Below are 25,516 nucleotides of genomic sequence, written 5' to 3' on the forward strand. Positions count from 1 at the left end.
GTAGATAAATGAATTAAATCTGAATTTTAATTTCAGATTTAAATTATGTCTTAAGTAACTTCCCAAATTTTAAAATGAGAGGGAAACCAAATTTGAATTTCGAATTTGGATTTAATCTCATTAATGGGCTGAATTAATGAATGAGCACCAATTAGGAAAGTGATTACTCAAGGGATTTGAAATTCAAATGCTGAGAATTCAAGGGGGGGAGGCGGCGGGATGGGGTTGTTGAGCTGGCCGGCGGGAGGCTGGCCGGCGGGCGGCTGAGTTGCTGGCCGGCGGGAGGCTGCAACTAAGGGGGCCGGCGGCTTTGTGCTGCTTGGAATAGGCGGCAAAAGAGCAAAGGGAGGAAGAGGTAGAAAATATCTCGGGATTCAAGGAGTGAATTCCAATCTTCCACAATTGCTTCCACCCAAACCTTCGTGACGACGACGAGATCAAGAGGGATAAGGAAAATAGAAGAACAAGAAAAACCTAGAACTCACAAAGAGATCTAGATTTTCCTACGAACTCACTAAGAGATCGTGGAGGTTTGCACTCACAAAGAGAACATGAAATGTCAAATTTTCATTCATAAAAAACTTTCTCTTACATAAGAAAAGGGCCATATAAATAGGCCTCAAAATGACAAAGAAAGCAAAAGACTAAAATGCCCCTTGGGCTACAATAGCTACCAAATACCCATGATGCAAAAACGGAAAAACATAAAATAAAAATAACTTACTACATAAAATGATGAAAATACAGATCATGATGGTGGCCGTCGATCTCCGGCATCTCCTGAAGATACATGTGTCGAAACCGCTGCTGATGTCCCCATCAGATGTGGTCGCTGATCCTGTTTAGGAAAATCATGTAGGTAATTGTAAAGATTAATTAATCTTTATCCCAACCGATTACACCCTCTTTAGCACGCGCCCTCTTAGATGGCTGAAAGTATAGTGGTGTTTGCCATGTTGGATTGCTTGAGCTTGGCGCTATAATGCTACTTCAGGCGTCATCACTAACATTTTTTATTCAAAACTGGATGTTGGTCAATGCCAGTCACAATTGGTTGCATTCTTTTCACTGCTAATAAGGGTCTTAAAACATCTACAAAACTCCATGGATTAGCACACAACTGTTCTTCCACCCAGCTTTTCCAGATGATCTTTGATTCTTTGCTACGCATACAAAGATTTGGTCCCTGATATTAACAAAAGAAGTATCTGGATAATATAATGAATATGTTCTACATTATTAGCTTTTGTGCTACTTCAGTTTTATATCAGGCGTATAACTTACCAGAAATTTATAAACGAGTTGCACTTTTACACTCAAGGTACTATACAATTGTGATTTAGCTTCCGCAATGACAAACTTTGCTAGAAATGCCTAATTTTATGATGTCTACTGCTTTGATGGAAAGCGTTGAGTAGTGTTTTAGCTTCAACTCACCTGGAGGGAGTAGAAATTTAACAACATATGCGCTCAAAATTAAAGATATTTTTATCATGATCAAGTTTACATGAATGGAGTACAGAGACTTCCCTTAAAATTAGTAGATATTCAAGTCATAGGGGATCTAAGTATTCAACACCTTCTTACTCGAGTGAGTTTACAATTGATGTGCTTCAAGATCGACTTGCCTCTTGATGGTATTGGTGGTCTCATGTTGATTTGAATTTGCCGAGTGCTAACTGGCGAGCTATAGCCTCTACCTTCTTCCCAACTTAGTCGTTGGGGAGGAAAGATTTCTCCTTGACATTGACATTATAGTACTTAGTCATCCTCCTTTTCATTTCCTTCAGCCTTAGTTCGGCTTGCGCTCGGAGTTCTTCCAAGAGATCAATTGCTATTTCTAAGCCTTATTGTTTCCTTTCTTCCCACTCATCAAGCTTGTTTTCATTAAAGTTGGCGACTACAAACACTTGCTGGCTGTGTAATTCAGACTCAACTAGAAGTAGGGCTTTAACGCCATGTAAGAGTGAGAACATCGTCTAACCTGTTGCTGAGGAAGGTGTCCTTAATTACCTATAGGATTGAGGGAAGTGCTTTGATCCATCTGTCTTTTGCTCCTTTTACTTTCTTCCTTAAGAGATTTAATATTTACATGTTTGTTGTCTCAACTTTCCATTTTTCTGACATGATGGATGGACTGAGATGAACTTGAGGTGAATGCCTTGTGTCTGACTAAGGATGTGGCCCATAGGAAGCTTTTGACGGCCTCGGTAGTGATCTTTATGTGTGCCTTTGCTTGGATTTGCTTAGTAATCCATCATTACCAGCATGAATTTTCTTTGCCCACTCGATGATGGGAATGGATTGATGAGATCTATGCCCCACACAATGAATGTCCTAGGCTATTGATAGGCTGGTGATGGGGCATCGGAGCTTGGAAAGTCTATCAGAGGCGTGGCCGTCGATCTACGACCACGATTGAGTCGATGTACTTCTGAGTCGTATTATGCATTTTTCTTTATTATTTTATGTTGTATTTGTTTTATTAGTGTTTCCGCTTTTACTCCTTAAGGGAGGTTGTATGTAAGCCCAGAGGACATCGTTGTCTTTTTATTTTTTTGAGTCATTTGTACGAGGCTATATATAGCCCTATTATTCTCTTTTTATGTTAATGATTGAATGATAAAAATTTTCCCACTACTTGAGTTCTATGTGAGATCTTGAGCGTGTTTGAAGAGAGATCCCTAGGAGAGGGAGTTCAGATCACCCACCAACCTTGGAGACGGTCGAGTTCGTGGTTCATTCTATTATTTCATATTTTCCTTTTTTCCCCACCCTACACCACCGGAACACCTCCCCTCTCCCCATCCAAGCTGCCGGCCATATTAGCCCCACTCTCACCATTGGCTAATTTTCCCATCCCCCCATCCGATCCTTCCTCCCTTGCCCCACCACCATCCACGGTCACCACACAAGCCGCCAGCCCCCCACTTGGCTTCCCCTCCATCATTGCTTACAATTACTCTTTTCCTAATTGGGTTGAATAATTTAGGTAACTCCATAACTTTACAACAACAACAACAACATCAAGCCTTTATCCCACTACGTGGGGTCGGCTACATGAATCCTTTTTCTCCATTGTGTTCTATTAAAAGTCAAATTCTCGTTTAAATCTAATAAAGAAAGGTCATTCCTAATATTTTCTAACCAAGTTTTTTTAGGTCTACCCCTACCTTTCTTAACATAAGTAAAATTAAAATTTATTTGAATTTGAAAAGTTACCTATTTTATCATTGCTATTTTAGGAAAGTTCTCAAATCCTTGCCTATTGAATTTAAGTTAAATTAGGATGAAATATTTCATCCCAAATTTAATTCCCTAATTTAAGGAAGCATTAAAAGCTTTGTTAAACCTCTCCCCCTAGCCCATTAAGCTCGGCCCCCTCATTAATTTCCTTGGATTTATTTCCTAAGGCCCATCTCGCATTTTGGAATTAATTCAAACCTTTCATGCCCCCCTTGGCCAAAATTTCCAAAAGTCTCCACCTCCTTATTACTTTCCAAAATCTAATATTGAGTTTTGGTAACAAATCCCTAAACCCCTCTCTCTTGCCGCCGCCCCTTCCCTCCCTTTATCTTCTTCAATTATACCCAATCATAGGGATTAATTAGATAATTGTTTTAAACACTTTTCCTCCACCAAAATCTGAACCAAATTAAATTCCCCTCCCCCCTTCCTTGGTCGGCCACCCCTTCATCCTCTAGACTTCAATTTTGAGAGAAACTTCTTTCTCTCTAGCGGAGCTTCAAAGGATTGACGTTGATCTTCAACTACAAATCAACCTTCAAAGCCAATGAATGGCCGATCCGGAGTTTGACTACGGATTCTCTTACGACGATCAAGGCAACGTCAACATCCTCCACTCGGCGTTCTTCGACTTCAATCCATAAGTTCATAACTCTATCGAAGAGTACGTAGACCGCATCATCTTCACACTACCGGAGGCCATCAACGAGCAATTTGTCGGCGCCCAGTGGCAAATCGTCACCGAATCTTCCCAAGGGTGAACTTCTTCCCCTTTTCATTTACTTTCCTAATCCTCTAATCTTGTAGGTGGTGACAAGTCACAAGGTGCCGTGTTCCGCCTTCTGCTTAAACTTAGTAAATGTAGGATTGAGAGCGCTTTCTATGTTACTATCTTATTGTTAGATTAGAGATTTTTGTTGAAAGCTACTTCATTCGTATGTTGTTGAATTTTGGTATTGTTTTGATATTTCAAGCGCTTATTATATAACTTGGCCTAAATAATGTGATCGCTCTTACGTTTTCTCTTTTCATTTTAACTAGCTAATAGTCGTAATTGTTCTTTTCAAAATCATGCAAGTTTTTAACGCATTCATTTAAAGCATTGTAGTCCTGCATCAGCTGGTGTTTGGGAGAAGGTTGTCATTGCATCTGGGCAAATTTTTTCCATTGCAACACCTTTTTGAGAATTCTTTTGCATCCTTTCGAAGGTTCGACCATAAATATCCCTGATAAAGGATTTGGTGGGAAATTGTTATCTTGAGTGACTCTAACACTCGCTGGAATATACTTCTTTGAATATTTTATTCTTCTCGTTTTCTCTCATGCATCGCAAGATAGCTGAAGGAGGCATCTATCCCCCTGAACAACTCGCCTGCAATTATAATGATTTGCACGCGGCCATTATTATCTTATGTGCTTCATTAGTTTAATGTGAAAAAGTGTAACTTATACTAAGGTTTTACAAATGAGCTACAATTTTACACTCAAAGGACTAAACTAATGTGCTTTAGCTTCCGCAATGACAAACTTTGCATAGAGTTGCCTATTGGTTTGATGGAAATCATTCATTTACCATTTCCTTAATAAACTCTCTGGTTTATATAGTTGTTTCATATATAGCACTTAAATGTGTGCTAGTTGACATCTTAATCAAATTGAAGATGAATATTATAAATTTATCACTTTGTTTACAAGACTTCTAAAATTTCACCGATGAGGACATCCGACCGCGGAAGGTTTATCAGAGAAGGGGTCGGAGATCTACGACTATGATTGTATTACTTTATTTCTGAGCATTTATTTGTATTTAATTTTTATTATGTATTTTTCTGTATTTATCCTCACTTGAGGGAGTAGGCTTATGTGACCCCAAGGGCGCAGTTTTGTCATTTGATATTTTATTGTATTATGTCTATTTATAGACCTTCCCTCCTTTGGGAAGGGGATGATGAATGAAATTTCTACACTTTGTGTCTTGGTGAGTTTTGAGAGATCTTGTGAGAGTTTATGTGAAGTTCCTAGGTGAGGGCCAAGCAAGATCCGTCAGTTGCAGGAAGCATCCGGGCTCACGGCCTATCGCCATCGCGGATTTCTTCTTTCCTCACAATCTCACCCCCACCTTCATCTTCCCCAAAGCTCCAACCAATCGCCCTCCTCCCTCCTCATAACCGTCGACCCTCCCCTTGGCTTATCCCTAGCCGCTGAACCCCCTCCATCCCCATAGATAGTGGCCCTCTCCTTGGCCGACCCCTAACCGCCGGCTCACCTCCCTCCTCATAGCCGCCGACCATCCCCCTCTATCCTTTGGCTCCAAAATTTCAAATTTCAAATTGATCATTCAATACTTTCCAAATTTAGAGCATCATAAATTTGGAAAAATCTGAATTCAGATTTTAATGACCTTAAAATTTGAAGTTGATGTAGAATGGGTAAGGGGGTGGGGGAGATTTGGAAGAGTTAATGCTTTGCCTCTTTGGGACTCCCAATTAAGGAGGGATGAATTACTTCCAATCTAATTCAAATTTGATTTTGATTTGATTGGATAGTTTCCTAAAATAGAATTTTATTTTAAGCAATAATTTGAATTTGGGGAGAAGAGGTTTGAATTATTTCCAAAAGGTGAGATTGGTTTTAGGAAATAAATCCAAGGACTTAATGATGATGGGGCCGGCGGCTTAATGGGCTAGGGAGGAGTTTAAGGAATCTTTTAATGCTTCCTTAAATTATGGAATCAAATTTGGGATGAGATATTTCATCCTAATTTAAATTAAAATCAATAAGAGAGGATTTGAGAACTTTCCTAAGATAGGAATGATATTTTAGGTAACTTTTCAAATTCAAATAAATTTGAATTTTCAAAGTTATTGAGTTACCTAAATTATTCAACCCAATTAGGAAAGGATTAATTGTAGGCAATGATGGAGAGAAATTCCAAAGAGGAAAGGGGGCGGCTTGGGCTTGGGTTTGGTTGGATGAAGGGTCGGCGGCAATAGGGAAAGGAGGTGTGGTTTAAAGAGGCAATCAAAGCTTTCTTAAATTAATAAATTAACTTTGGGAAGAAATATTTCATCCCAAGCTAATTTAAAATTCAAAAGGCTATGATTTGGAAAGTTTCCAAAATTAGGATCTCCAATTTAGGTAGTAATTTCAAATTCAAATAGATTTGAATTTGCCTTAATTGTATTACCTAAATTATAAAAGCTAATTTAGGAAAGGTTTAATGGCAAGGGTTGGGAGGGAAACCAAAGAAGGGGTCGACGGCGGTATAGTGGCTTGGCCGTGAGTGGTGGTGGAGCTAAGGCCGGTTTGGTTGAAGTAGGTAGAGGATGAAGATGACGACTAGGAACAACAAGAATGAACAAAAATAAAGAAACAAAAGATAAAAGATAAAACCACGAGCCTTGGACTCTTCCGAAGACTGACGGGTGATACTTTTCCCTTCTCCAAGGGATTTCAAGTCACGAGCCTGGACCTATCCTGCGGTTGGTGAAAACTCTGATTCCTTCCCATAGGAATCTCACTATCATCCTCTCAAAAGAACACAAGTGTAGAACACAAATTTTTATTATAATTCCATCATACCTAATACAAGAGAAGGGGCCTTTATATATAGGTCTCACAAGAAACTAAAAGACACATTTGCCCCTTAGGCTTACGTAAGACAAAACTCTTAAATAAAAGGATAAAAAGGGAAAAATTACAAAATTAAATCAAAATACAATTAATAAACTAAAATAAAACGGAGTAATCTCGGTCGTCGATCTTCGACTCTTCCTTTGAATATCGTCTACCGTCGGATGTTCGCATCAGAAGTTCCTTTCCAAAAAGGAGGAACCATGATAGTAAATTTCCCCCCAATCAACTCATTTAAATTTTGAATGGAGATTTGTCATAAATCTACTTTCCTTAACTAGCGGGCTATGATTGGCAACTCCATTAAGTCCCCAAATCAATTCCCCCAATCAATGCTGGCCACCCCACCATCCCTATCCTCTTCCCTATTTATTTCCTTCCTTATGTGCTCCTGCCAATTAATTCTCTCCAATCAATTACAACAAACTTTAAATTCTAATCAATTCTAATTGATTCTTGCTTTAATTCCGCAAGCCACCTAAGTAATTAATTTAATTTAGATTTCTCCTAATTGCTGGAATTGATTTTAGATTTTGTTGATTGCTGCCCTTTCTTAATCAACTCTCCAAACAAGGAATAAAGTCCCCTCCCCATGGCCGGCCACAACCCTCCACCCGCCCCCCTATAACTCTATTTCCTATCTTGGTATTTTTCCCTTTGGCAAGAAATATAAAGCACGTGTTTTCCCCTTTCCATACACTCACCCCAAATCCTTAACCCATTGTTGATTACAAGGCTTACTTGTCTCAAGGTGCAACCCCGAACATTCGACGACCGGATTCCAAAAGATGTTAGAACGAGAGCCAGGATTACGAGGATGGTAAACTTTCTTCATAATCTTATATCTTTGACTCCTCAATCATTGCTTTGTTTGATTATGAAGACTAATCCGCAAAGCCCATATTTGTAGTGACTAGCATAATTGTTAATTGAGGGATTATCTTTGAGAGCTTGCATTAAACATGAAATTATTTGACTTGATTATGTTGCGATTCTCCTATTATCATGTAATTGATTGCTTAAGTCTAATTATTTTTTAGGGTTTTGCTTATAAATATGTAATTTCTAATTTTGCAGCATGTGCGCCTTCATTTAGTTCTACATCATTCACTTGATTTGTATTTGGTAAAGACCAATTGGGATCATATTGCATGTTTGAATGATAAGTAAAAGTGGGCCAAAAGACAATAGATAGGATAGAGGTTTTTAGGCTCATATATTTTTCTAGATTCATCCTTTTCTTATTGGTTTCTTTAGTTTAGTTTAGTTTAGTTTTTTTGTTGAGTAAAGATTTTATAATCTGTCAATGAAATGAGTACAACATCAAGTAATTACAAATAATTTCTTGTTGAAAAATAATAAACTAATATATCCAATCAAAGATAACGAGATAGCAACAAAGGAAGAGTCTTGAAGGAAGAGAACTTTTAGAATCCTCATTTATAGTATATGCCTTGAAGGTTTGTAAACTTTGGAGAGCGATGATATATTTTATTTCCATTTTTGTCCCTCTTAGCAAAGAGAATTTGATGCATTTTATTCCTTTATTCTTCTATAGTAGAAATGCAATGCTTTATGACATAAGAATGTTGGCCATTAAAAGAGAAGCATGATACTAAGTTAAGTGTTGCAGAGATGAGGATGTTCATGTGGATGAGTGACTTTACTCTTAGAGATAGGATACGAAACGAGTATATACGTGAAAAGGTTGGAGTAGCTCCAGTGGAAGATAAGATTAGAGAGATTCACCTTAGATGGTTTGGCCATATAAAACAGTGGCCTTCCGATGACCCGGTTAGGAGGTAGCTGTATTAGATTTGGCTTATGTTATGAAATGTAGAGGTAGACCTAAAAAAACTTGTTTAGAAAATATTAGAAATGACATTTCTTAATTAGAAATGAGAATTTGACTCTTAACAGGACAAAATGGAGAAAAAGGATTCATGTAGCCAATCCCACGTAGTGGGATAAAGTCTTGGTCTTATTGTTGTATTCTTCTATAGTAGAAATGCTAATTTTACAGTTATAAGACTGCGAATCTAGATAATCAATATCTCGAACAACAGGATGATCATGATAAATAAGTACATTTGAGGAATTTCGATCAATAATATTGCATGCAGATGAGGTGTTGATCACCTCCTTTGGGCTGAGGACTTCGAAGGAAGAGTGCGGTTCCATGACAAGATCTAAAATAGATTCAAAGTCTTGTGTGCAAATCTGATTAGAAGTGGTTTAAAAATGTTTGAAGGTAGATTTTGTTCATTTAAATCCTCCTTATACCCTACTTGTTTTAATCAAGAGAAGACGATTTCTTCAATTCCAAGCGAGCCTTGAAACATTTTTTGAAGCAGTGAAATTTTTTTTCATGAAAACTATTATGAAAGCATGTACTCAAATTCTATGTTCTGCTAATAAGTATGTGCAATAGAACCCATCCAAATTTCCTTCGCCAAAAGTATAGTAATACCCATTTCAATCAAGACCCCAGCTATTGATAAACTAGAACTTAGCTGAAATCAAAGAATACATGTTTGATTGATTGAAGTAGTGATCCTGAAATCAAAGAAAAACACCAAATTAGTGATGCAGATGGCTCCTTTGAACAATCAAAGTGAAGAGATCATTCAAGCATCCTCATTGGAAAACCATTCATACTTGTTCTTTATTTGATAATATATCCCTACCTGTTCTTGATTTCTTTCCTCCTTTTTTTGTTTATAAGAGATGTTTAATTCTTGCTTTTGAGATTTATGCTAAAGAGACATGGTGAAATGAACCAATTTTTATTTCTACTGATGCAGAAACAAAAAATCCCAATGACTCGAGAGTTATCATTTTCTCAAACTTCAGGGGAAGTGTTAGGTAAAGTTCAATTTATCAAATGCATGTCCTTTTTCGTCATTCATGACTGTCTTTTGGTGATTGATTGATTTAATAATTGCTGATCAACGTTTAATATGCATTTGGTTACCAGGAGACTTATAATGTAATTTTGATAGTATATGAACAGGAAAGACTTTGTGATGTAGGACATGCATGAATATTTGATTTAGATAAGGAATTTGCACGCTTAATGAGTAAGAGCAAATTAACTATAGCTTGATGTTGATTTAGACAATGAAATAAAACAGAAGAGCGATAACAAAAGCTTAGGCCAAGTCACTTTAAAAAAAATAAAAACTACATAACAATCAATTATTCTTGACGTTGCAAACGAAATGAGTTTCAACAAGAAATCCCTAATCTAACAATAAGAGTAGTGCTATGAAAGATCTCTTACACAACTCCTACTAAATACTAGGCTTTAGCGGGAATAATTGATACAATTTTCCATGAGTCAATTAGAACTACAATTGAGAGCGACTAAAAGATAAAAGAGTAGGAGGAAAGATCACCCAAATAAACAAGACATTCAAAGCTCCGGTGTGGTGTTTATGTGCTTGAGCGGAGGTAGAAAGCAACCTCGATTCTTCTCGATGTCGTTGGATAGCAATCTGAACTTTAAAGCCAGCGAAACAGCAATAGGAGATTGCTACGATTGCTGGACAACAACTTTGACACTTGGGAAATTCTGGACAGCAAGTAGCCAACCTGGGACAGCGATTCTGGACAGTTCCAGGCAGCAACGGTAGCTCCTAGAGGGGTTGAACAGCAGCGAACTGCTGCTCTGAGTCTTTGAACAGCAGATAGGTGGCCTTGGACAGCAGCTTTCTAGGTTTTGGAAGGGTGGACAGCCACTATTAGCATCCAGAAATTTCTGGACAGCAAGTAAAGATGTGTAAACAGCATCACATGAAGATCAGGACAACAGTGAGAAGCCTTCATGGTGGTGGTACGGTAAAGGAAGTCTTGCTGGAGTGAAGGGCAGAAAGCTGCCCATCTTTGGACAGCAGTTTACTGTGTATAAACTTCAATACAGCAGCTAGAATCTGTCCAGAATGCAGAAATCTGTTCTGGAGAGCAAGATATTCTTGCTGGAATAGGGGGACAACAAGCAGAAAATCAGGGAAAATTGAGGGCCACGTGGTAAAGAACTGGGAGGGGCGGCTGGGGCTGAGAGAAGGTTGGAGATGGCTGGTTTTGAGGGTCTAGGGAGTTAATATGGATTGATTGAATTGGGGAATTTAAAAATCCCTTTCCAAACTTAGGATGTTAAATAAGGAAAGAGGATTAGAGGCAAATGTCTAATTTAATTGATTGAATTAAATAGATAGAGGGGACCGGCCATGCATGGGGGGAAATTGATTGGGGATTTAAGACTCTTTCCAAACATAGGATATTAAATAAGGGAAGAGGATTAAAGGGAGTCTCCAATTAAATTCAAATTTGAAGAGATTTGGAAAGTATCCAAATTAGATTAATCTTATTTTAGGAAAAGATTCAAATTCAAATTTATTTGAATTTGAAATTTGAAATCTTTCCAAATTTAAGAAGATCTAAATTAGGTAAGTCTTCAATTCTTTCTTTATAGGAGGTTTGGAAAGAAAGGAAGGAGGGGCAAGTAGGGCCAGCGGGTGAGGGCTTGGGTGGTGAGTGGCCGGTGGGGTTGTGGTTTTGGCCGAGAAAGGAAGAGGGGTTATTGCCGGCGGTTTAGAGGGGATTTGGTTGGGTTGAATGGCTTGGTGGTGGGGGAAGTTGGCATGGCTTGGTGGTGGGGGAAGTTGGTTGGCGGCAAGGTGGGGTGGGGGTTGGCTAGGGAATCCGTCGGCTAAGAGGAAAGGAGATTGAAAGAAAAAGAACGATAAAACAAACCACTAACCCGACCGTCTCCAAGGTTGGTGGGTGATCCATTTTCCCTCCCTGGGGATTTTTCCAAAGCTCTCTCCAAGAACTCTCACAACTCAAAGAACACATGTGCAGGAATTTTCTTCTCATTCATTCATTACCCTCCAAGAAGAAGAGGGAGGCTTTAAATAGTCAAATACATGAAGGGAAATAACAAAGACACTATTGCCCCTTGGGCATATATAAGACAAAGCCCTCAAGTGAGGGTAGAAAGGAAAAAAAAAAAAACAATAACAAATCAAATGCATAAAATAGATCAAAATAAATAGGCACGATCGTAGCCGTAGATCTCTGATGTCCTCATCACTTTGTGTCATCAAGGCAAATGTTTTGTCCAAGGTGACCAAATTTATTACGCCAATGGTTGGCTGTTGAGTAACACTAATGCAGCTGGTGTGTTAATCACATTATTATTATTCTCCTTTTCCCAACTAGTTGGGTTTGGCTTGTTGTTGGGATTCAAATTGAAGGCATTAGAGAAACAACGAGCTTGGGCTAATGATGAAGAATGCTTCTCCGTACCATCCTGGGCTCTGTCAATTAGTGCATTCACCATGCAACTCTAATATTCTGCAAGTGACACTATCATCAAGTTTTTTTTTTTTTTTTGGTGATCCTTCAAGAAAAAGCCTACTGAACTTTTTAGGCGGAATTTTCTACAAATGCATTTTCTCTTGAACACTTCAACTTAAATCTGTGATTGACTTGAGCTTGAATAGGCCTTTCAACAAGTAAAATCAACTCATGTAAACCTTGGTTTGAATCAAATCCAGTGTCCTTCTGAATGGCTAAGTATTTGAGTTGGGTTGTATCAGCCCAAAGCAGATGTGAATCCAAGTTTAATTGGACATTCATGTTGGATATTTGGTTGATGCATCTACAATAGCGTGCAAGCACTAAAGAAAGGTAGGTACGATCATTTTATTTGTTTATTTATTTGTGGGCAGCAAATTAGTGGTAGTGGAGAGGGGTAGTAGATGTGAAGAGATACAAATAAGTTATTTTGTATACTGCCTTAGGATCAAATCTTGAATGCTTTGCAACACTCCATAGGCATCAATTTGTGACAGAGTGATTTGTTCTAATACCGCCTATAAGCATCAATTTGTGAATTCCAGTAATTGACACCTGTTTTGCTTGCGTTAAAACTTTGGCTACTGTGCATGCTATTCTTTTTTTTTTTTTTACCTTTATTTTTCAAGTGCTCAGTCTTCCGCCTAATGTTCATGTTAATGGAATGAAATTTGATTGATTTTCTTACAACAATTTCAGAGATATAATGAATTATTTATCCAACATAGAAGATATGATTAAAGCTACGGAGTTTATAGGGCAGAGCTCAGGTTTGTTGGCGTTTTTTTTACTTTATTTGGCATTCACTTTGGGCTGATATAAATTCAAATTCTGAAAGCCTCTAACACCTGCACCAGCAGCAATGAATCTGTTTGGCTTTATTTGGTAATGCTGTGTTACTGCTGTCTTGTACAAAATATATTCCTATCTTATAAAGATGAACAAGTTGGTCTGTTTGTGTTTTTCCCATTTTCGTGAAGCTATGGTGGAGGTGCACGGGCGGTATAGGGCGTTTTCTGTATAGAGCAAAATTGGTATGGTTTTGGAAAAGCCAAGTGGAAGAAAAGCATGCTAATGAAGCTTCAGATTCCCTTTTTATCAAAATTTACAGTGCAGTATTTGTTTAAGCATATATTCGTTCTCTATTTATATTCCATCATATTTTTACAGGGAAAACTTTAAAAGGGCAGACTCAGAAAGTGCAGCAAGCAGTTTTAGAGGTTTTATTAGGCTCTTATCTTTCTTTTTTTCTTTTTTTCTTTTTTCATTTTTTTTCGTTATTTTTTTATTCCGTTTTGTTTTTGCAGAAATTTCGTTCTGGTGGATTCAATGTCATTGTTGCAACATCAATAGGTGAAGAAGGTCTTGATATTATGGAGGTTGACCTTGTCATCTGCTTTGATGCCAATGTATCACCCCTGAGAATGATCCAGCGCATGGGACGGACTGGCAGGAAGAATGATGGCCGAGTTGATATCCTTTGTCAAAGTAGCTTTACATAGTTACAAGAATGTGGGGCCTTTTTTAATTACTCTCCTAATTAGCTACTTATATATCATGCGTTTAGCCTGTGCTACTATTCACTGCATTCTACTTGGGAATTGTCGGTCATAGTAATCATGGAAGATTTTCTTTGACTCAAGTACTTATTCTAGCATGTGAAGGATCTGAGCTGAAGGCTTATTTGAAGAAAAAAGCTAGCAGTAAAGCTATGAGGAAGCATATGCATAATGGAGGAATCACAAGCTTTAATTTCCATCCTAGTCCAAGAATGGTAAGATCAGTCTGCAATCGTTGACTTTTATTGAATCAATCATTGGATTTTATTGAAAGTGAACTACTTATATTTGTATTATAGCTTGTAATTATACTTACTCTCTTGTAGGTTCCCCATATATGTAAACCACAAGTTCAGTATCTTGAAATGTCAATAGAACGGTTCATTCCCCGTGGGAAGAAGGTGAAAAATGCAGCCATAGATAGATCACCATTTTCAAGAAATATATCTAATGAGGAACTAAATCTAATTTCCAAGTACTTCCCTCAATCTGGAGATGCTACATGGAAACCATCTCTTATTGCCTTCCCCAGCTTTCAGGCGTTGTCCTCTCAAGTAAGTAGAGTGAGACATTCGTTCAAAACAACGGCAATGTTCATTGAAGCCATGCAAGATCTTCAAGGACTGTCGTTTTCTAAAGTAAATAACGATAGCTTTATTGAGGTACTTTAAGATCCGAATTGTTTATTAATATTTTTTAGTGGATGATTAAAATGAGTTCGTTTGTGTAATCACCTTTGTTCAGGTTGAGACCTCAAGTCAGCCACAATATGAATTAAGCACTCCCCGTGATAATATTAGACAAGGACCACAAGGTATTGATCATTCAATCTTGGTCAACGTGTTTGTTTTAAATGTCCTAACGGTTTATCTCGTGATCACCTATTGCTGACACTTTTCTATCTTGAAGAAACTAATATGAGAATTCAATCTAATTATTATTCTACTTATAAAAATGACCGTATAAAATAATGGAACCCACCCGAGCAGGTCCTGCATGATCTCTCACTAGATATTCTATATGCATATTGAATTGCTATTTGCTTCCTAAAACTTTTAGTTTAACACCACACAATGAAATAAATTTTCTTTTGATTTCTCTATTTAAAAAACTTCAAAGTAACTTGATAATATTATACGAAGTGATTTTCATCCAAGAGAATTCTCTTTCATGCAGTTATTTTATTTAGAATTTTTGTTGTTATTTGAAAAGTTAGTCCTATTTTCCCTTATGTTTAATACATTTAAGTTTTTCTTAAGACGGGTATGGAGACCATTGGTCGAATACCCGTCAGGGTGGAAATCCTCAAAGGGAAGGCCACCAGAAAACTTAGATCTCAAATCATTCTCATTTTATTCACTGATTTAGTACACAGCAGACTCCCCTATTTATGAAAGTAGTGATTACTAGATAAGATCAAATCTAAATTTAAATCTATGCTTTCCAAATTACCCTGATAATTTTTCAAAAGGATTTTACATCAATTTTAATAAAATAAATCTAAATTTTAATTTAAAATAAACTATTCAGAATAAATTCCAAGTTTTATTTTTTGCACGATATCACATAGAAGTTAGAATATGTTGCATACCCATTATTTAATCAGAATGGACAAATGCATAAAGAAGATGGCTTTGGTAATAGTAGCGAAATACCTTGAGCTTCCTTAAGCCTAATCTGATTTTTGTCGCTATTTGTATTATATGCATATCCGCCCTTGCGTGATATATTTTCCCTGTATATAATGTCAGTATTTTTAGGAGGTGGTGAACCCACAGAGTTGGGATTTGCAGTGCCTAAAACTACTTTCATTGATCAAGACCTGAACTGTTGAGTCATAAGACAATCTAGAGAATACATGATATATGAAGTCACAGGACTGTTGAGAAAATAATATAGCACTAGATTTTGTGATGAATCTGTAGCTACATGATGCCTAGTTATTAGCTAGGTTGGTCGTAACACTTATTGAAGTCTTTTCATTATGCTGTAAATCAACCTACAGGACTTTTCTAGATTGAGAACTATAGGAATATAATAGCTTGGTAAGTATATTGCTAAGTAGTTTATGCATCTCTTTATTGTTTCATGCAGCATATTTTTCTTGCAATTTTTGTGAAGATAAAATACTGGCAATTTTTATATGCATTCAACCTTTATAATCATGAAAAATTATTGCTATGTATATTTTCAGACTCTGTTTTCCATTGCACTGCTGACGGTGATGGTGCCCCCTTTCAAGTATCAACTGGGGAAGTTTTAGAGGTGAAAGTTAGTTCTCCTAGGCCTCAGCATGCTTTCCAGAAGCGGAAACCTCATTGCTTTCTCTTTGGCGAAGGTTCTGTTATCCTAAATTCATTAGGAAGCGTTCTCATTACCTGTGTTCCTGTCCTTCAACATAAAGGATCCAAATATTCTGAAGCTATTTTGACTGAAAACGGTTTATTGACTGAAGGACCTAAGCCTAAAAACACAAATGATGCTTCTTCTCTAAAGTTATCAGGAAACCCAACTATGCAGGTTGAAAATCCTGAAGTAAAAGCTTCTACTGATCTGCAGCAATCGAACAATGGGCCATTATCTAGTTTGTTTATTCAAGCAACCCGAATTGAGCAGGAGAATGTGAAGCATCTATCTAAAATGCCAGATTGTAAGTTGAAACATAGAGAGCCAGCTGATGAACCAGCTACCGGAAAAAATAGTAATATGGAAGATGTTTTGCCTTCATCCGTTGGCAGATCAAGAAATGAAGCAACCTACATTGAGCTGAGCCCCAGGCTAACTCATTTCATCAAGGAAGGAATTGTTCCAGAGTCTCCTGTTCTAAACGTAGATCATCATTTGCCCACGGTAGAAAAAAACCATTTTTTAAGCCACTCTTTGGAGGATGATAAGGATACTAGATGTCAGGGCCCGAGACATGTCGATAAGCTTTCTGTGGTCATGTTAGATGCGCTCTCTGTAAACGATTCATTTAGCATGAATGAGAAGGAAATGAAAATAGTGAAAAATACCATGTTTGAAAATACAAATGATAGTAACATAGCCTGTACAATAAATGAGGCTGTTCAGAGACTTGCTAATACAACAAATGCGGCAGTCCATACTCCTAAAACAATGAAACACAGCTCAAGTGAGGATTGGAAGTGCAATTCTGGAGAAGCCTCAATTTCATTCTTTCAAGCTCCTAAATATAAGCGATTACGCAAGCACGGAGATGTAATCAGAAAGCTTCCGGTTAAGACTTTGCACAAAAGGTTTAAATTGGTTGAAAAAACTCGTGGCAGTGCTTTGAATACTGAAGATAACGAATTAAATCGTACCTACGGTGAGAAGATATTTTAGCATTTCATTATTTTATGCTTATTCTATTTTCCTTTTTTATTACTTACTAGATGGGTCACAGAAGGCTATAACATAATTCACTGTGTTACATCGCTGAATAATCTCGAGATATTGTTACGCTGCTGATTGTCATTTTAGGGTTCGTTTGGGATAGCTTTCTTAATGCTTTCTAAAACAGTGTTTTAGTTAAAAATTATCTTGATTTAAAATTTTTTGTACTAAAAAGTTATTTTAGCAATCAATGAAAAAGCTGTCCCAAATAAAACTTTAATGTGAATCCTATCTTATGTAGTGGTCACCACTGTATTTCTTTTTTGTTAAAATGACAATTTTCGTAAATGTAGGTGAGAAAGAAAAAGCAATTAGACATGTTGACGCCTTCGTTGACGAGGAAGCTGAGTAAGTTACTAATCTTTATATTTGAGTTTGAGTAAATAAGAAATTAATTACTGGTTAATGCTGTTATTTGTGCTTCTTACTTCATATTCTGATTTTCTCCTATTTAATCGGTATGATATGGCTGTAATGTGCGATATGAAATGCTATTATTATACACTAACCATTCCTTTTTAGGGTGTCAGGCGATGCATCAGTTTCAGAGGATGAGTTGGTTGATGAAAAGAATGACCAGTACGATGATAGCTTTATTGATGATAGAATAAATCCAACAGAAGGATCCGCAGAAGCAGAAAATAGTGAAGTTGACATGATAGCTTTTTACAGGTAATAATGGTTCATCAGCCTTTAATCAAACAACAATAAAAAATGGATTCTTTTTATTCTATGTTCTATGAAGAAATATACCCTATGAAATGCCTGAGAGAGAGACTTCTTCGAACTCTTTGAAATGAATTGCTCGTTTGTTCACTCTGAACTTCATAAAAAATTCAAGGTTTTCTTATGTTTCCATTGCTAGTTAATCTTTTATGCTTCAACTGATCCAGCCACCAACTGAATGCAAAGCCACCTAACTCATTTTCAAGCTTTCACGCAAAATTTCTACCTCATAATGTGATCATTAATGGATATTAAATCAACTCCTAACAAATCACCCAAGTCATTTTCAAGCGTCATATAAGAACCTTGAAATTTGACTTGCAATGTGATTCATGCTTGATATTAAGTCAATATCTAATATTTCTTTCATCAGAATTAAACTTTAAATGAAATTTCCTAATTTTACCCTAGATCACTAAATTCTACTAAATTCAGTTTGATTTGGAATTAATAAAAGGCTTAGCTTCATTAAACTGTCATACTATCCAGATGTTCTAATTTTGTTATCCACCTTGGTTTGTAAAGCTGTAATTAACCTGTGCAGGCGCTCTCTGCTTACCCAGTCGCCAATGGTACTTCCAGCGAAATTTCTACCAACTTCCCATGAGCCTCTTTCTTCAGGAACAGCTGGGAGCTGTTCACCTGACAAAAAAATTAATCTTCTGGAGACTCCTCAGGATGGTTTGCTTTCTGTGAATCAGCTGGACGATAAAAATTCAGCAATTTGTAATGCTGCATCAGTAATTTCTGTGTCAGGCGAAGCTGGTAATCACAGCGAGAGATGCTCCGATAAATTAGAAAGCAGAAAAAGAAAGCTTTTCTTTCAACCTTCCGACGCCATACCAAAAGAGAATTTGAACTCTCAGCTACGGTGCCAAATGCAATCAGCGCAAGCTGAAAGCAACCTTAATCATCCAGCGCAAGCTGAAAGAAACCTTAATCATCCACCGAAGGTCGCCAAATTTGATGCTTTTCTTTCATTTGATGATGATTTCTATCAGGATCTTGATCTTGATGAGGTTGAGGCTCAAGCTACTAAGCTCTTAAGATTCAGATCAGAATCATCATTTGGGAAATCACAATCTGCTCTTCATGATCATTCAGCACAGATTGATGAGGTTACAAATACTGGAATCAACTTCATCTGCTCACCCAAATTTGATTTAGGAATTTGATGATTTTTAATGTGAAAGATGGGAAATTGTTACTTTCCAAAGGGCAACAGCTTCACATTGGTTACTCTTAGAGTTGATTTTTTATATCTGAGGCTATAAAGTATTCCAGGAATGAAATAAGTAATTATTGAAATTATTATTTGCCTGTAGAAATGCAGATACAGGGATTTTGTATTTGATGCTGTCAACAAATTGACAGCAATTATGCTTTGTACAAAGAGAAATTGTATATGTATGAAGAACAACAAAGGAAATAAAAGGTGGGTTTTTTCTGATTTATATCCTTCTTTTTTGGCCTGGGAGCCTGTAACTTCTTCCTATTGGGTTAATTCATCTTATTTATTTTCTATTTTTCAAGTTTGGGAAACTATTTTATTTTATTATTTATGATTATATGAATTAATTATTCATTTTCACCATCTTGATTGCTTGATGTTTTTCTATATTTCATTAAAGTTATAAATTAGGTTATTTGGTGTAGTAATCATGAGCTTAAATGATACATTTGCATTTTATATTCATTTAAACGATTATAAATATTTCTAATATATAACATAGTTTGTACACTATCCATTTTACTCGAGATTCCTTTTTTTAAGAAATCAAATAACCCCTTGATCAAATTCTTAACTTTTTAGGACAATTAAATGAATCATATTTTTATATATTAGCATTAATTAATTATAAAATTGAATATATGAAATGTAATTTTAATAATAATAGTTCTAATGTGGGGACTGTGACTTTGAATGATCAAGTCATTAATAAGAATATATATTTTAAATATATTGGGTCTATTGTTCAGAGTGATGGTGAAATAGATAAGGATATTTTTAGTAGAATTTAAGTTGGATGGTTGAAGTGGAGGAATGCATCAGGCTTGTTGTGTGATAAAAAAGTCCCTCTCAAACTTAAGGGAAGATTGTATAAGATGTGGTTAGACCTGCAATGCTTTATGGTGTATTATGTTAGTCATTAAAAGAGAATCATAATATTAATTTAAGTGTTGCAAAGATGAGGATGTTTAAGTGGATGAGCGGCTTTACTCTTAAAGACATGATACGAAATGAACATATACGTGAAAAGATTAGAGTAGCTTTAGTGCAAGATAAGATTAGAGAGAGTCGCCTAGGATTATTTGGTCATATAAAACGGCAATCTTCCGATGACCCGGTTAGAAAAGTAGATATATTAGATTTGACTTATGTTAAGAAGAATATTTGTTAAAAAACATTAGAAATGACCTTTCTTTATTAGATTTAAATGAGAATTTAATTTTTAAGATGGCACAATAAAAAAAAAAATTATGTAGCCGAGACCACATAATGTGATAAAGACTTGATGTTGTTGTTGTATCATTCATTAATTATAAAGTTTAAAAATAACTGAGAATACTTTTATCCTTCAGCAAGATAAAATAACTCTAAATTTGTTCAAATAATCAAACATATATTATTTTCAAAAAGCACTCGCGCCACAGCAACCAAACCAAACAAGCCCTTAGACCACTTACAAATTCAAAATTTAACATCAGCATGTTGTATTTTTCAAGTTCAAATTGAGAGTCAAAACGCAGAAGTTAACAGCTGCCAAAGCACTAATCCTCCCAACTGCATTGCAACAAGAATATGCCTAACAACCATATAAATTGTACTACAAATTTACATACTACATGATTGCACAACTAGAACATCCAACTACAAAAATTCCATTCTCGCAAAGCTTTTTCTCGCTTTTTCTTAGAGAAAACCTTCACTTATGGCACAGAGAATCAACCTCCATAAGCATGCAGAACAAGTAATCCTCAGATCTGGAACTTGCTTAATTAAGATTTTAACTGGAGAACATGAAAGGTTGCATGGCTCTCTTGAAATCTAGAGATTTCAAGGCTGAATCAGAAAGGGGGCAGCTCTCTGGGATCCAAAGACTGCCTTCTTGAGGAAGAAGAAACTGTTGGCTTGTGAGCTTCACCTCTTTAGCCTTCTCTGGGGTCTCATCATCTTTCTTTCTTTGCACAAAAGCAAAGAATTCTGCAACTTGTCGAGCATACCTATGCAAGGTATATGAGTTCAATAGAGGAAAATTGAAGCTTCTCAATTATGAGCATGGTAGATGTAAACTGTATCTGAACTTTATTCTGCTTTGAAACTAGATAAAAGATGATGAATAATTTAACTTTTTATGTTACATCATTCTTCAAGAGGTTTAACTAGTGATTTATCTTATATCCTTTTATGTTCACAATAATAGGTAATTAGGGGTATAAAAAGGCTTTTGCCATTTACAAATAACCGTGTTCAGCTCAATTGATAAGCAAGTGGAGCTTTAGGCTTTGTTTGGAATGGTTTTCTTCTTGCTTCTTAAAGAAAAAACAGATTTTAGTAAAAAATTAAAACGTTTATACTAACAAACTGCTTTAAGAAGAAGTAAAAAAGCCATCCCAAACGAAGCCTTAATATATATTTTCGCCTAGCTTTCTTAACGAACAAAACACAAACAATTATGCTTGATTATGTTCGGCTTGTTAATGGTTCAAAATATTGTTTCTTCTTAGAGCATCCCATCTAATGAATATAAAGAGAGAGTTGGAGTAGAAAAGGTAAACTCACTGTCTTTTAGCTTCTATGTCTTTATTAAAGTCTATGTTAGGCTCACAATCCAACACCAAAGCAGGAACCTGCATAATCACCAAAGTGATATCAAATGCCAACTACACAACATTATGTGGAGCAGATTCGAAGAGAAACCATTTGATATAAATACCTTCTGAATACTTGGGTGCATATGGTTACCCTCTAAGTAGAAAACACGATCTTTAATATCAGGATGTAATGTGTTATCAACATGAAAAGGTAATTGATTAATTGACAGTACACCATGATTTCCACTTTGTAATGGGAGTAGCCAGCTCTCATGTTTCTCATGCAAATCTCTTAAATAATCCAAAGTCACACCACCCTCCTCTTCCCTCTTACGCAGCATCATTCTCTTATGGCAAGTATCAGGACTAGCTCTAAGGTAAATGAACCCATCAGGAATAAGTCCTGGCAAGCATGACACAACAGGATCAAACCATGAGTCATAGATGCTTATCTCCATTTCATTCATCCAATTTGCTTCATGAACAGCTCGAACAAATACCTATTAGAAATAAACAGCTTCAAATCTTAAAAAGGAAAATGAGATTAAACAAGATTAGAAGGTGAAGAAGAAACTATATAGTGAGATGAGTAAACCATTCTGTCACTAAAAACACTTCTTTCCATCAACCTAAGCGGTTTTACACCACCAGCAGAGTCTCTTTCCTGCATAAACCTTGTCACAAACACATAATTCTGAAAGGTGTAGGCATATCTCTTAGGCTCAGCATAAAAGGCATCCAATATATTGAAGTGATCAGGACCAATATCCTGCCATTTGGAGATAGGCTCCGGAACTATTTCAACGATATCACGCAATTCAAGTGTCTCGTTAGCAATTCTTTGTAGAAATGTAGTCTTTCCAACACTGATGTTACCCTCGACACAGAATGTCAACCTTCTTTTCTGTCTGAGCTTCATATCAGGTTCTGATCCTTCTTGCTTAACTTCTTCATCAACACTCTCTTTGATGAAAGAGGTGATGCTCTCAGCATGATTCCTGTGGATGATACCTACAGAACTCTGCAGGAATTTGACCATCTTCTGGCTGGATTCACCATAAAACTGCAGTTGGAAACAGGAGAATTTATAACCAGAAATGCATTAGCGTCAGCCACATCATCCCTTAACTTGAAAAGACACGAATGAACGTTTTAAATTTAGTTCTAAAATAAGATATTTAAAAACAGTATTACATCCACACAAAGAGCCCACAGTAATGCCAAATCGAAAATATGCTTAAATTTATCTTCAACTGTGCAGGAAATACGAGGTTATTTCGAACTTATTTCAAATTGTTAGAGTGGAATATTGACAGAGCTTTGATTAAAGCAAATCATGGTATAGTATAACCTAAAAGATGGGTTTTTTTTCTCATAAAATGCAACTTTTATTCGTTTAACATCCCATCCAGTATGTCCTAACATCAAATCAAAGCTCTGAAAAAAAAAAGTATTCAGATCCTCTATTTGGAGAGGATGGGATATATTCTGCATAGTTTTTCAAATACCTTGTCCCTGTACAACTGCTTGAGCTGGGAAACACCGCGAAATCCCTTATCCACAAGCTTCCTAAGATTCTTCGGCCCAACTCCTGGTATCACCAGTAGGTCGACATTGGCCACATCCGCGCTAGCAGAGCTCCCACCTCTTTGCCTCTGCGACTGTGCGGCTCGGCTTCTACTTTCTTCGTCTCCATGCGTCACGTCCTCGTCATCTCCGCCGATCTCCTCCGCCGTACTCGCTCTTTTTTCTTGGCCCCTTAAACCCTGAGAAACCGTCAATCCCCTGCCATCGCCACTGGCAAACAGCAAGACAGGACAGGGATCCCGGGCTTGCAGGAGAAGAGGGGACCATGCGCGACTTAAGGGAATTTCGCAGCGGCAGTTAATGGAAGCGCGGTGAGCGAGGCCGTGACCGGAAGCGGAGCTAACGGTGATATAAGACGGGCGCGTTTGGAGCGGGAAGGCGGACCTTGGGAGCTTTGGAATGGGAATGCAGGAAGCAAGGGAGGTACTACCGCGCCAGAGTTTTTGCATTGCCTTCTCTGCAGCTTGCAAGTGCTGGAGGTGGTCATGAAGAAGGAAATAAGCTGGGCGGGAGGCCTTAGGGATTCCAATAGGGTTTTAGATGGGGTTGAGAGAGAAAGAGGCCGCATTTTTTGGAAATGATGGCAGAGAGAGAGAGAGAGAGAGAGAGCATTCGTCTCTTGCTGTCAGAGGAGACAGTGCCCCGTGGAGGGCCTTGATGCAAGGAGATCAAGTGGCGGGAATGTTACCTATTTATTTTATTCTTTTAAAGTAAAAGTTGTTATTTTAGTACAAAAAATTTCATTTTAATAAACAATAAAAAAGAGTCCCAAATGAATTCATAACCTTGGTTGAGATTTTTTTTTTTTTAATGTCTATGATAAAATCATAGCCAAAATCAGGGAGAAAGAAATCTATCACCCAGTAGCTGAAAGGATCACCCATTAGTAAGAAAGAACATTGGTTGCCATAAGCCATATAGGAAGGTCGAGGACCATCACAGTGTCCTAAACAATTCGCAAATACCAAAACAGTAAAAGCACTCCCTGGTTGCTAATCGACCATCCACGGGAATGGATGGTGTAGACCTTGGCTCATCATTGTCCGTAACCTAAAAATAAATAAATAGCCAGCTCGCAGCAAAACCCAATCAATTCCATCAGAACACAACAATCAGAAGAAAACACATCCAAAAAACAGTAGAAGAAAACCATAGAGCTGCTAAGAAACAGGGCCCAGAAAGAACCTCTAAGGTAGAAGCAACTTAGCACAGGGAGCATATATGAGATAACATTTAAAGGTCTTAATGATATTGGAATTCGGTGATCTTGGGCTCGTTGGATTTGTCTCGTCGAGTCGCTCGATTAGACTATAAGCATGTCATATTTGGAAACTGTTTGGTAATCCAAATTATGGATTGAGCCTTCTAAATGTGTTTCGGGTCTTCGATTTGGACCCATTTGAGCTCGGATCGAGTTGAATTTGGCGTCGTTTGGTTCGTATTTCCGAGACGATTAGTTTGACTGTAAGTTTGATGAAATCTAAGTTCCGATGATCCCGTATTTAATTTTTGAAGTTTCCAACTTATTTTCCCCAAAAAAAAAGTTTCCAACTTCATTTTTGCCTCGAGATTCGTGCCCGATCAAGATAATTTTTTAATGACATATCAATAGTAATTTCAATATCTTTTCATTATGAGAAGTTATGTTTTATTATAAAAAATTTAAAACATGGCAGCTAAAACAAAATCTTAGGTGATATGTGACATGATTTGTATTTTTTTTTTTTTTCATTTTTTTTTTTTTTTTTTTTTTTTTTCATTTTTTGGTCATTTAAATAAAACAAAATTTTACAATGCATCTTAATGTTATATACTTATATATATGAACAGTGAGAAATACAACTTGAATTTATACTAAAATTAATGCTATATATAATATCTGAATATTACAGTAATCTTAAAATAAATCTAAGAATCACGAGGGATTATCGTGTGGAATTCAGATGTAGGTCTAATTCTAGATTATGAGTATACTGTGTATACATACTGTGTATAAATGTATAAAATATATATTTATATGCAGTGTGAACATATTATGCACACTCATAATTTAGATGTAATTCTACGTCCGAAATCTACATAGAATAATTTCTTAAGAACTATTAAGTACATCGAGACACAAATCACATTGGAATGCAATTTTTGCATTTAAATATTAAAAAATTCGGAGTTCTTTAAATAAATAGTTATTA

General features: G+C 36.7%; 2 protein-coding genes across 5 annotated transcripts in view; one reads left to right on the forward strand and one right to left on the reverse strand.

Annotated features, from left to right (window-relative positions):
- LOC110097535 (DEAD-box ATP-dependent RNA helicase FANCM) overlaps window positions 1–19,375 on the forward strand; it is a 43,279-nt gene extending 23,904 nt beyond the window's left edge. For 2 of the 4 annotated variants that reach the window (XM_020823961.2, XM_020823963.2), the window contains 11 exons: window positions 9,684–9,744; window positions 12,940–13,010; window positions 13,411–13,460; window positions 13,548–13,713; window positions 13,887–14,014; window positions 14,126–14,461; window positions 14,544–14,613; window positions 15,994–17,127; window positions 17,489–17,543; window positions 17,718–17,867; window positions 18,466–19,375. In XM_020823961.2, the coding sequence (XP_020679620.1) occupies window positions 9,684–9,744; window positions 12,940–13,010; window positions 13,411–13,460; window positions 13,548–13,713; window positions 13,887–14,014; window positions 14,126–14,461; window positions 14,544–14,613; window positions 15,994–17,127; window positions 17,489–17,543; window positions 17,718–17,867; window positions 18,466–19,096 (2,852 nt within the window). In that variant the 3' untranslated portion in view covers window positions 19,097–19,375. The remainder of the gene's footprint in view (window positions 1–9,683; window positions 9,745–12,939; window positions 13,011–13,410; window positions 13,461–13,547; window positions 13,714–13,886; window positions 14,015–14,125; window positions 14,462–14,543; window positions 14,614–15,993; window positions 17,128–17,488; window positions 17,544–17,717; window positions 17,868–18,465) is intronic. The other 2 variants (XR_003700437.1, XM_020823962.2) reach the window with 2 other exon arrangements.
- Window positions 19,376–20,537: 1,162 nt separating this feature from the next.
- LOC110097505 lies at window positions 20,538–23,927 on the reverse strand. Its single transcript, XM_020823894.2, has 5 exons — window positions 23,246–23,927; window positions 22,333–22,800; window positions 21,860–22,237; window positions 21,706–21,773; window positions 20,538–21,146 (listed from the first exon to the last, which is right to left on the reverse strand). Exons 1-5 carry the CDS (start codon window positions 23,771–23,773, stop codon window positions 20,930–20,932), a joined length of 1,659 nt encoding a protein of 552 aa, XP_020679553.1. The 5' UTR covers window positions 23,774–23,927; the 3' UTR covers window positions 20,538–20,929.
- Window positions 23,928–25,516: the final 1,589 nt, after the last annotated feature.

Source organism: Dendrobium catenatum, unplaced genomic scaffold, assembly GCF_001605985.2.
Source record: "Dendrobium catenatum unplaced genomic scaffold, ASM160598v2 fragScaff_scaffold_390, whole genome shotgun sequence".
NCBI classification, from domain to species: Eukaryota; Viridiplantae; Streptophyta; class Magnoliopsida; order Asparagales; family Orchidaceae; genus Dendrobium; species Dendrobium catenatum.

What these genes read in the sequence shown, in the direction of transcription:
- LOC110097505 (XM_020823894.2), bottom strand. Translation starts at nt 23,773, where the DNA reads ATGCAAAAACTCTGGCGCGGTAGTACCTCCCTTGCTTCCTGCATTCCC. An exon ending in GTGTTTTTAGTGACAGAATG is followed by an intron (nt 22,238 to 22,332) that starts GTTTACTCATCT and finishes TATTTCTAATAG; the next exon opens with GTATTTGTTCGAGCTGTTCA. An exon ending in GACATAGAAGCTAAAAGACA is followed by an intron (nt 21,147 to 21,705) that starts GTGAGTTTACCT and finishes TACCTTGCATAG; the next exon opens with GTATGCTCGACAAGTTGCAG.